Source organism: Caenorhabditis briggsae (assembly GCF_000004555.2).
Source record: "Caenorhabditis briggsae complete genome, chrIV, whole genome shotgun sequence".
In the NCBI taxonomy this organism is placed as follows: domain Eukaryota; kingdom Metazoa; phylum Nematoda; class Chromadorea; order Rhabditida; family Rhabditidae; genus Caenorhabditis; species Caenorhabditis briggsae.
Window position 1 is genome coordinate 8015315 of NC_013487.2, and position 11517 is coordinate 8026831.

Sequence of the window (11517 nt, forward strand, 5' to 3'; positions counted from 1 at the left end):
TTATCAGATTTGAGGAATCAGAAGATCAAAGAAGCGCAGAAAGCGTTTTTAACAGAAAACCACGGTTTTTCTATTAAAATATGAAAAACTAAATTTCAGGAAGCATAAGAAAGAAGAGTTTCTAAGCGACGAAGCCCGACAGCAGAAGAAAGAATTGGAAGAGAAGCGAGAAGAAGAAACAGAGGAATTGGCAAACGAGGCATATGAAAAAATCCGCTAAATCTATTGCAAAACGCACCAGACGCCGACCGTCAACGACTACATCTTTAAGACCGTTCCGCTGAACATTTTGACGGCCACCTTTTTTTCATTCTTACTATTAAAGCTGAATAAATTTATAAACTTCAACAACAACAAAAAGACTGATAACAAAAAAAAGACGATAGGGAATAAAAAATGTATTAGCAACAGGGTCTCATAGTCAGGATTCAACAAAAATGAGTAATTTTAATGTGATGAAAAATTGTGATTAAAGAGTGATGGCTAGTTCTGGACGCTCGAATATTGGAGTATTTTTCTTCAGCAATGCCTTCTTCTCGTACTTTTGCATGAGTTTGAAGGTTCCTGTACCGACGGTCATTGGGGTTCCCATAATGATACACTCAGAGACTCCATGGATCACATCCTTCTGGGAGAAGAAAGCGGCTTCGAACAGATGATCCATCGTCTTTTCGAATGAAGCAAGCAAAAGAACAGAGTCCTTCATCTTGACAAGTCCGTTACGAGTGATTCCAAGTACTTCTCCTCTGAAAAAATATATTGCCTTTGAAACGTTCAAATGAAACATTCCTCCTACCTGTAGGCCATAACATCAGCAAGAAGCATGACGTGTCTTCTATCCAAACCGATTCAGTGTGCATCCGTCTACAGACCGGCATAGCCTCCACATTGCTGCCAGATGGAAGAACCATCGCTTCATTTTTCAAAATGGACATCAAGAACGACTGTCGAGCAAGTCATCTGAAACTGAACTCCAAGGAAGCTGATTATCTTCGAAAAGTCAAGGTTTTCATCGTGGACGAGACCAGCATGATTGCGAAGAATGCGCTCGAGACAGTGGACAAAGTACCCCGAGATGTCATGGAAAACGATATTCCATTCGGAGGAAAAGTCATCATCCTGGGAGGAGACTTCAGACAAGTCCTCCCTGTCATCAGAAGAGGCACACGGAAAAATCAAGTCGACGGATGTATCAAGATGAGCTGTCTTTGGCAACATTTTGAAACACTCTACCTCAAGTCCAACATGCTAGTCGCGGGCGGGGATTTGGGTTGGATTGAATTTCTTCTGAAGGTTGGTGATGGATCTGCTAATGACGAAGCTGATCGTATCAAGTTGGAGTAGGATCTTTGTACAACCGGAGATCTTATCGAAGAAGAACAGAACATCAACAAGATCACTGATCAGTCGGAGTCTGCAATCCTGACAACAAAAATGTCAATGTCGAGAAAATGAACGAAGATGTTCACAATAAAATGGAGGGAGCAGAAAAGGTTAGGATTACTGTATTACCAGGATGATGACTTTTCCTCCGAATGGAATATCGTTCCATGAGATCTCGGAGTACTTTGTCCATTGTCTCGAGCGCATTCTTCGCAATCATGCTGGCCTCGTCCACTATGAAAACCTTGACTTTTAATACAAAAAGTCCCTATTAGAGATACCCTCTATGTCTCGTTGATTTATCACTGTACAACCCCAATAACGAACAAATCTTGTGGATTTTGAAATAAAGAACTGAAGAGAGATTTGTAGTGTTTCTTGAATAAATTTGCAAAAGCTATGGAGTACTTTTCAAAACTTGTGAGAAAGTATAATTTTATTCAGCTTCAAGCAGAGTTTATCACAGAAAAAATGCAAAATTTTTAGCGGATGTAGTCGTTGACGGTCGACTTCTGGTGCGTTTTGCAATAGATTTAGCAGATTGGGAACGAGCAGCTCGGGGTCTGAAACTCACTATACTATGGTACAAAAATCGAAGCTGTGAAAGAGAAAATATGGTGTCGTGGCTGATAGTCCTACAACGATAACTACCGTATTATTAAAATTTTCTCGATTTTCGTGCGTTTTTTTTCGTTAACAAAAATTTTAATTTTCCGATTTTCTTCCGAAAAAAAAGAAAAACCCGTAGTGTCTGAAAGTCTAAAACTAGAAAATAATCACGGTAAATAAAAATATACAGCTCCGATTTTTTTATCCCAGAATAATGAAGAAAATAGTAACCTGCTTCCACCGGCAGATCTCAAAAACTGTCTTGGCACTAAATTGCTTGGGGGAATCCACGGAATGGGCGGAGCCTCGATTAACACTAAATCAGCAATCATTTCTCGTTCAGTTTCTTTCAATTGAATCCATGTTTCATATGCTTCGTTTGCCAATTCCATTCTTTTCAACTGTGACTCTGTTTCTTCTTCTCGCTTCTCTTCCTTTTCTTTCTTCTGCTGCCGGGCCTCGTCGTTTAGAAACTCTTCTTTCTTTTGCTTCCTGAAATTTACTTTTCGAATTTCAGAAAAATCATGATTTTCTGATTTTCTTACCATGCTAAAAACGCTTTCTGTGCTTCTTTAATCTTCTCATTCCTTAAATCTTCCTCGCGTTTCTTCTTCTTTTCTGACTCTTCCTCTAATTTCTTTTTGATATCTGTCACTGATTTTGAACGCTCTCTTTTCCACATTTCATAGTTCTAGAAAAGAAAATCTCAAGAAAAATTAAATTCCAGGATACCAGTTACCTTATCAGCTTCTTTCAATTTCTGATCCTTTGAATATTTCTCTTTTTCTGCCTTCTCTTTTTCTCTTTTTTGTTTCAATCTCTTCATCTCTTTCATCTTTTCGTCGTGATCCTGAACCCATCGTTGGTAAAGCTTTGCTGAATTCTCTCGTCGTTCTTTCTGAAATAAATTCAAATTTAGTATGTTCAGTCCATCGGAAATTGAAATACCTCCGATGCTGCTTTCTGGTCAGCTATCGCTTTTTCTTTTGCTTTCCTTTCTCGTATTTCCCTTTCTTTCTTTTGTAGCCATTCTTTATGATGAGCATCGGAAGGCTTGTTCAGTTTTGAGTTACTGAAAAAGTTTATGAATTTCTTATTCTGTTATCTATTTTTTTAACTTACAACATAGACATTTGTTCCAAACTCTTCTCCTTCTCCACTACTGGAGTCTTCGACCTCGGTTTAGGTTTCGGAGCATCTTTCGGTGGCTTCTTCAGTATATTTTTCAATTTACTCTCCGGTTTTTTCTTTGGTTCTTCTTTGTCTTCATCAATGTCCACTCTAAATGTCAAACTGGGATCTTCTTGCTCTGTACTTGTACTCCGAGAGTTTTCAGAGAGGAATGTCTTCTGTTGATTCGACGCCGACTGTGGAACGTCTTCAATCGATTCTTCCACGTGGATTTCAAGGCGTGGTCGAGACTCCCTGAAATTTTGAATTTTGATTATAAACAAGAATTGAATATGGTACCTACCGGTTTGGAGAATCTGGATGAATCGAAATTGCGTTTACTGTAGTTGACGGTGTTGAAGAATCGTCCATTGTAGAAACAAGAGAACCTTTTCTGAATTGGTTCCTAAAACACATTTTAAGAATATATTAAAATTATTGGTTTAAAAATTACAGTTTCTTGAAGAAATCATCTTCAGAACGTCTCCTGGTTGAGGAAGATGTGGGTCCTGGGAATGTCGGCAACGTTGGGTGGTTTCCTCCATTTTCTGGATATACTGGATCCTGTAACATGAAATGAGTCTTATGAGAATAGTCGCTAGGAGTATTATTTAGCAGTGAACAGAGCCGATGGTTTTTTTTTACAGAATCAGAGGACTGCAAATGGATTTTTGGTTTAAATGGATGGTAATGTCCGAAACAACAATCTCAAATCACTATTTAAATAAAGAGTTATTAACTTTGGGTGTCTGAATAAGTGTGTTGTCTGAAAATTTCAGAAATCAAAAATACAAAAAATAATAACTCAAGTTATGTCCCAACTTGGCCATTTCTATCGAAAAATGATCATTTGTTTTTTTTTTGTCAGTACTGTGTCAAACTTTTAATTTTGAGACAGTTTTTATCGGTTTCTGTCAAAGATCACAAAACGTTATCAACTGGAAAATTGTTCATCATAATATCAAAAATGTTTTGTTACTTGACACATTGATGATATCTTGTATAGGAATTAAGATAATTAAGCTCAAGAATGACAGTCTGGAGACCCTCCTATTACAGGTTTTACGGTATTTATTTATTCGACCTAATTTCACAAACCTTGTTCTCCTCATTACTTCCAGATGATTCTCTGCCATGTCTTGTTGGTGGACGGCATGGAGAGTTCAATGCATTCTTCTCATTTGAGTTACTTGACGACGACGCAGTTGATTGCTCAGTTCTCAAACTGATCCCCAGAATTTCATCAAGAGTCTGAGTGACACTTAGATTTCGGGATTGATGGAGCTGATAGTCGCCCATCTGACTGCTGAAATGTTGAAAGAAGAATAATTAATAATTCAAAAGAGTTAGCAGAAAAAGTAGAAGTGCTAAATATTGGGGTATCATAGAAGTTGGGGATGATGATTATGAAAGAGAAAAGAAGGAGAAGGAGACGATGTGATGAAAAAACCCACCGGACTTCCTGATCTTGTTCGCGCTCCTGTTGTTGATATTCTCTAAAAATCTTGCTGAAGGAATTAGTCGCTCGAAGACTAAACAAGAAGACCTTCTTCGACTACTTTCACATTCCTCCTCCTTTCTTTTCCCTCTCCTTTTTCTCCATGCTCTTTTCCTTTCTTAAAGAGACATTTCGCACTCCGAAGGAGCATTCTGTTGCCATGGATACTAGTCTGCGTCCTCTTCCAATCATGATGTATTTCGCATGTTCTAATTGGGTCTCTCCGAATTGGAGAGGACATGAATCTGAGGAAAGGGGGAAATGAGGATTCGTAGAGTAAAACAGGTGAAGTGTAATGAAGGCAGGCGGTTGTATAAAAAAAGCTATGCCGTTTTCAGGTACAGAGTTGAAGTATTGTCAAAAAAAGAGCTCAGGGGTGGAAATTTTCAGATAGATGCGGGAGAAATACTGTGAAATTAGGAGCCTAGCTTTTATCTTTATGTTCATCTATCTCGGTTCCTGTTAGAGATAATAAAAAGTTGTCAACTGATAAAATGTTTATCATAATATCAGCAACATTTTATCAATCAAAACAGTTTTGATAGCTCTCATAGAAATTGAGATAATTGAGCTCTAGACCTTTTCTGCATCTACAGTCAACTTCAAAAAAGGAGCTTTACGCTCGATCGTCAGCATCTTAAGCAATCACAGTAACGGCCAAAAAGTGCCTCTTAATTTCAATTTAATATGGTTCAAGTGTCTTCAAAATTTATGGCGCCTGCTTGTTTGAAAAAAAAATTCATAAACAAAAGTGGAAATTCTTTTTTTTCGTTGAAGACATTTTGTGGAAATCCATCTGCAGCAGAAAATTCATGACTTTCTAACCGACATACCGTAAACACTCTGAAAGATGGTCATACTGTACTTGCACTTTGAGCTCATATATCTCATTTCCTGCGCGAGACGTAAAAAAGAGGTCAACTGGCAAAATGTTTATTATAACATCAAAAACATTTTGTTAGTTGACTACTTTTTGATATCTTTCACAGAAAATGAGATATACTGGCTCCAAGATAACAGTTTTGAGTGGCGTTCTACTAGAGTGCATACGGTAAATTAGTTTCCCCTGCCTGTAGACCTTCTGATTCCTATTTTTTTTCACCCAAAATATTAATTCCTCATGTCAAGTGTAAATCATCAAACACTTCCTCTCCGAACCACCTCATAAACCACTTTGATTTATGATTCACCTTGGTTGATTGACAGATTTTTTACCTATGAAAAAGCCTTCCTATTTTCTCTGAAACCCTAGATTCCCATACTATCTCATTTACGTAATGCAACTTCAGAATGTTTGGTGGCAGAAGCCATCGTCGCCGAATCCGAATAATTGCCTCTCCAAATGCGTTTTCTTACGGTCTATTCTGCCGTAAAAGCTGCTAGAGAGTATGGAATAGACAAGACACGCAGACATTCGGATCCGCCACTCTGTCCGTTTTGAAGTAGAACTGTGGTGGTGAAGAACGTATAAAATGAATGAAGATGCATGCTTCATTCGATTCCTATTTCAGTTGTGTTGCCATTTCTCTCGCGCTACAGTTCCATATAAAAACTTTGTCTGAATAAACTTCTGCTTTTCATATTTTTTGACTTCATTACCGAATAATCTCTATAGAAACTATTATTTTCCAGATATGAAATCGCTGTCAACGCAGCGAGCTGGCTTCACAGCTTGTGTATTCTCGGGCGGTGCAATTCTTGTATGCCTCATTTATGTGCCATCTCTGGTCACGAAGATTCAAAGTATCAATGACCAATTGAAAGTGGATAGTGAAGAGTTCAGAGCAATGGCTGATTACACTTGGAAAGAGTTGGTAACAATGAGAAGAGGAAAACGTCAGGCTTACGGTGATTCTCCAAAAAAACAATATCCACTTCATACCGCCTATGTAAAGGAAGACGCTTTTGTTGAGGGATCAAGCACTTGTAGTTGTAATCAAAATAATGGATGCCCAGCAGGATCAGCTGGAACTCCAGGAAAACCGGTGAGAAATTTTTTGAATTCTTCTTATAGTGAATACAGTAACCTAAAGACATGACAAGAAAGCCATCTCTAACTTTTAACTTTGAGCCAATTTATCTAGGTTAATGTGAAAGATATCAAAAAGTAATAAATTGAAAAAACACTTCTGATATTATGATAAACATTTTATCAGTTGACCACTTTTTGATATCTTTTACATGAAGCGAGATCAATGGGCTTAAAGTTTACGGTTTTGAGAGGTGTTCTATTAGAGTGTTTACGGTATATACATTTTAATTGGATTACTGTAGTGGACAAAGTAGTGGAACAAAGAAAAGCTTCTATCCTTGAAAAGTTGTTCCGAAAGGAATAGGCCGGTTTCTTAGTCTCGCCAAGGACAAAACTACTCACGGCGCTACCTATTGTTATAAGTACTTCCTATGTTTTCAGGGTCTTGATGGAGAACCAGGAAAGTCTGGAGAGCCCGGAGCACCTGGACTAGCTGGAATCGCTCCACCGGTAACCATTGACCCCACAAAAGGATGTAGAGTGTGCCCGAATGGACCACGTGGTCCAACTGGACCACCAGGAGACGCTGGACCATCTGGACCAGAAGGACCACCAGGAAATCCAGGAAGAATCGGAGAGCATGGTCGTGAAGGATATCCAGGACAACAAGGAATTCCAGGAGAACCAGGAAAACCAGGAAAACTTGGAGAAGTCGGACCAAATGGACGTGATGGAGTTCGTGGACAAAAGGGACCGATTGGACCAAAAGGAGATGCTGGACCACCAGGTCAAAAAGGACCATCTGGATACCCGGGAAGAGATGGACAACGAGGAAATGATGGAGAAAGTGGTCCAGTTGGACCTGCTGGACAATTGGGAATGCCAGGAGAGCCAGGACAAATTGGAATGGTTGGAGCTCCAGGAGCACCAGGGCAAGACGCCAGCTATTGTAAATGTCCAGAGAGAAACGCAGGAGTCAATAAATTCGAACCACCCCCAGCAGAGCAACCAGGATATGAGCCACAACCAGTGAGTTATGTCATTCAGTTTTTAGGTTAAAGCTGAGTTCGATAACATCCTTCTGTTCTAATCCAACCTTTTGTTCTAATTCAGTCAACTTCTCAGCCGGCCACCTACGCTCCAGCTACACCAGGACCAGACGCGGCAGTGGAGGCTCCTCGTTCACCATACCGCAAATGGAAGTGGTTGCAGTAGAACTTTTTTATACAATAAAAATATCCATTTTATGGCTTCTCTTGTCATTCTGTTTGATACACAACGGGGAATTGATCACAGTCAATAGGGAAGAGTGAATGAAAGAAAGGAGATTGCACACAACACCAAGTATGGTATAAATACAGATGAAACGAATGGGGAGCGTTAGTGAGGAAAATACATTAGTATTATGGATTCTTCGTAGGAGCAGTAGAATTATGCACTGAACACAGGATTTTGGTACTGTTGTGGTGGTTGCTGGGCACGACGGAGAACCTGTCAAATAACAGTTTTATAGTGAAAAGCATACGAAAACTTACATTGAGGAATGCCCACTTTTGGAAATAACTAGTCATTTGCTCAGTGTCGTTCCAGCGACAACGCAAATATCCCCAAAGGTTGGCTAGATTCATAAGAGCTCCAAGAAGAGCTACAATCATCCATTCGAACTGAAATTTAAAATATATGTCAGTTCGGAAAGTTTAGAAATTCAAACCTTGAGTGTCAAAAACGCAGTGACGACAAAAAAGGTCCATGCAGCTGGTCCTACAACCAATCCTAGCCAGAAAACTCGTCGGTCAATGGCTGGAAAACGAGTCATGTCTTTCGCACTCTCGAACTTCCAGTGATTGTTTCCGTCGGCATCAACAAAATTCCACCATCGGAGACCAACCAGAAGACGTCCGGTGATGTTTTTCACAGTCCAAAAATCCATTGAAAGAAGTGAAAGCTGAAATACTGATTGTTTAATCTATTTTGGTAACATTTTTTAGAGGAAATGGAAAACTTATCGTACAAAAATGACCACATTTGTTGTGCTTCAATTTTCTAAAACTCACAATAACTAAGAACTGGATGATAAAAGAATCAGTGAAGAAGTTTGCAAAGAAGTAGAAGAACAACGACGCCGCTTTGAATGAAAGATGAGCAAGCACGATTGTTGGTTTTCTGAAATAAATCAAGCTGGGCCTTCTTCAAAAATGTTGGATAAATCTTCTATAAAGAGGGGGAGCTGAAACTAACTAGGAATTACCAAAATTTTGAATCCTAGGTTCAAACTTCCTATTTTAGCAGGATTTTCGGCCTGTTCTAGAACTGCATAAATCTTCTGTTCAATAAACTAACGTTTCATCTCACAATCAGTATCATGGGAAAATCTGACCATTCTCCACAAAGCTTTGAATAAAACAGTTATTAAAACTAACCCGAACATCTGAAGGCTGAATCCTCCTCCTTGTGATGACTGATTTTGTGTCATTGCAGCTCCGATTGAGATATCATTTTCGAATCCTGACATTTTGTCGAGTTTCCACCCAAAATTCACTGAATTCTAGTGTGTTGAATGACGTGGGAAATGTAGAAAGCGTTTGCGCGTATTGGATGGTGTTTGCACACAAGACAATAATTGCGGACCATCTACAGTATCTTTCTGTTTGTTTCCTTTCAGAACACTCCAGAGAAATGTTTCGTTTGTTCGCTTTTTTTTTTCATTTTCCCAGTCTTCCCTTTTCTGTCTTTCTGTTTTCTATAGAAACTCAAACAATAGCGCATTTGTTCAATTGATTTTTGTTTCAAGAATAGTTATGTCGAAATTTCGCAACGAATTCATAGCGATTAGCAAATAGTTTCTTTTTTCTCGAAAATTCCGAGTATTCATTGGATTGAAATGTAGTACGGAATGAGTAAATTTTAACTTTTTTATTCTATTGATCCAACGAAATACAATAATTAATTTGAACAGAAGAACACTAATATCTTGCCCGATAGGCGTTTCCGAAGCTACTTCCCGAATCGTCTTCCGCATACTCGATTCTCATGAAGAAATTATGGAGCCATGCGGCAAAAAATTTAGGCATTGTCCATTGCTGGTAATATCTAGTCTGGACGAACAAGTAAAGGTTCAGATAAACACTTCCCCATCCGAGAATGTTGAATGGAAGCCAGAATTTCTGAAAAACTAGGTCTCTACCAATATATAGTTCGCTTGCTTACCGATAATATTATTATTGCTGAGATAGTTGGCATGATCCAAATAGCGGAGAAAATCACCAGGAAGGTGAAGAAACTGTCACGATCAATGGCAGGATACCGAGTGAGAAAGTCCTAAATTTTTTCACTAATGAGGAGCAGTTATTACAACCAACCTTCTCAGCATAGAAATGATAGGTGATCTTGTTTTCTCCGTTCATCTTGAATCCGTGATGTAGGCCAGTCAGTTTTGGCCCGAGGATATCTTTTGTGACAAAGAAGTCAATTAGGACCATGATGGTCTGAAAAATATTTTCTCAACATGAATATTTTCCCGATATTCATTTACAAAAATAACTGCATTGAATTCAACATGAATGTTATCAATTAAATATCCTTTGCCTCCCTCTATATACCGATAACCAGGTGTACCGAAATGCAATAAGAGCAGTGGAACAATCTTGAGAAACAAGTGAAGCCAAACCAAATATGGTCTCCTAAACACAAGAATTGCATTCAGTCTCGAAACGTATCTTCACTCACTTCCACTTTGGCGGTTTCAGTCTGTCGAATCTAAGTTCCAATTTCCATGGCGCCTCTCGCTCTGTTGTATTTCCAGTCCGCATTTCGGTATGAGATTAAAGCTGACAGGTGGTAATCTGAGAAAATTAGTCGCTGTTCAGTCGTCATCATTTTCCCAGTTGACATCTTTTTCTACGTTGCTGTTTTCGTGTTTCCGTTCACGCGCAGTTTTTCACGCTAACTGAAAAGTAGAAGTATATGTCATCTCGGTGTATGGTCTTAACTTTTCACTAAAATTTCGAAACCCTTACTCTTCAGAAATATTTTCGTAAATTCGAGAGATGTGAACAGCTTCTCTTTGTACCTCTCTCTGCCTTCCATGTTTTGGAAATTTTCAATAAAATATTCATAAACACGAACTCGCTCGACCCTTTCTTTGCTTTTTCAAATTTTTTGTATACAGAAGTTGTTCGGTAGAAAGTTCTGGAAATTTCGAAAACTGAGTTGATAATGTTTTATGTTCCCTTTTGAATTGAAGCAAACTAGTTTCGTTTTATTCCTATTAGCTTTGTCCTAGAGGCCATATGGCCGAATGAGAACGCGACAGAAGGGCGATGGCTGATTCATTTGATTTAAAGGAATTAGTGTGCGAAAAATTCTTTTCGAAACGTCTCATGCTTCAAAATTCGCTGCATAATGTAGCCTGCATTGTCTTCAATATTCAATGAGAGATGAATTTCGAAATTTTCTTCAAAATGTATTGCTTTAGACCCGGAGAGAAAATTACAGCCAACCCGTTTCATTCAAATGCGTAGGTGTTGCCGATTTGGCTCGGCTAAATGCTCGAAATGCTTCACTGAAATAGACGCTTCTCCTTGTTTTTCTATATGACAAATTCCCGTTTACTCTCAAATCCACTTCACTGGTAGCCCATTTACTCTTGGTTTGCTAGATTTTTCTCTCCTGTCCGAGTTCTCATATGAGCACAATAACAATAGGAAATCAATAACAAGTTTTCTATTGAGCTGTTAGAGAAAAAGTGCGTTGTCTTCTTTTCATACTTCAAATAACATTTCCAAATGTTGGTTTCTTGTTTTCGCTAAAACAATTTCACAACAAAGTTCAATTCTGTTCTAAACACATAAATTCATATTTGAAATAATTGTTGTGCCTGCTTGGA

The 11517-nt window shown here is 38.6% G+C and overlaps 6 protein-coding genes across 6 annotated transcripts; 2 read left to right on the top strand and 4 right to left on the bottom strand.

The window, feature by feature from the left end:
* Positions 1-469: 469 nt before the first annotated feature.
* On the bottom strand, positions 470-1590 carry CBG26361 (the record flags this gene model as incomplete). Its single annotated transcript, XM_045235561.1, has 2 exons — positions 470-746; positions 1568-1590. The coding sequence occupies 2 exons, from the start codon at positions 1588-1590 to the stop codon at positions 470-472; spliced, it is 300 nt and encodes a 99-aa protein (XP_045098529.1).
* CBG05784 lies at positions 928-1639 on the top strand (the record flags this gene model as incomplete). The annotated part of the gene is made up of 2 exons (XM_002633050.1): positions 928-1340; positions 1516-1639. The coding sequence occupies 2 exons, from the start codon at positions 928-930 to the stop codon at positions 1637-1639; spliced, it is 537 nt and encodes a 178-aa protein (XP_002633096.1).
* Positions 1640-1843: 204 nt separating this feature from the next.
* On the bottom strand, positions 1844-4461 carry CBG05783 (the record flags this gene model as incomplete). Its single annotated transcript, XM_045235562.1, has 9 exons — positions 1844-1946; positions 2224-2484; positions 2538-2683; positions 2732-2890; positions 2941-3064; positions 3115-3417; positions 3467-3568; positions 3617-3726; positions 4261-4461. The coding sequence occupies 9 exons, from the start codon at positions 4459-4461 to the stop codon at positions 1844-1846; spliced, it is 1509 nt and encodes a 502-aa protein (XP_045093153.1).
* Positions 4462-6294: 1833 nt separating this feature from the next.
* Cbr-col-113 lies at positions 6295-7847 on the top strand (the record flags this gene model as incomplete). The annotated part of the gene is made up of 3 exons (XM_002633048.1): positions 6295-6645; positions 7074-7661; positions 7746-7847. The coding sequence occupies 3 exons, from the start codon at positions 6295-6297 to the stop codon at positions 7845-7847; spliced, it is 1041 nt and encodes a 346-aa protein (XP_002633094.1).
* A 216-nt stretch (positions 7848-8063) lies between these two features.
* CBG05781 lies at positions 8064-9144 on the bottom strand (the record flags this gene model as incomplete). Its single annotated transcript, XM_002633047.2, has 5 exons — positions 8064-8123; positions 8168-8296; positions 8344-8577; positions 8687-8795; positions 9053-9144. The coding sequence occupies 5 exons, from the start codon at positions 9142-9144 to the stop codon at positions 8064-8066; spliced, it is 624 nt and encodes a 207-aa protein (XP_002633093.2).
* A 451-nt stretch (positions 9145-9595) lies between these two features.
* CBG26362 lies at positions 9596-10441 on the bottom strand (the record flags this gene model as incomplete). The annotated part of the gene is made up of 5 exons (XM_045235563.1): positions 9596-9796; positions 9840-9950; positions 9992-10117; positions 10165-10312; positions 10359-10441. 5 exons carry the CDS (start codon positions 10439-10441, stop codon positions 9596-9598), a joined length of 669 nt encoding a protein of 222 aa, XP_045098530.1.
* Positions 10442-11517: the final 1076 nt, after the last annotated feature.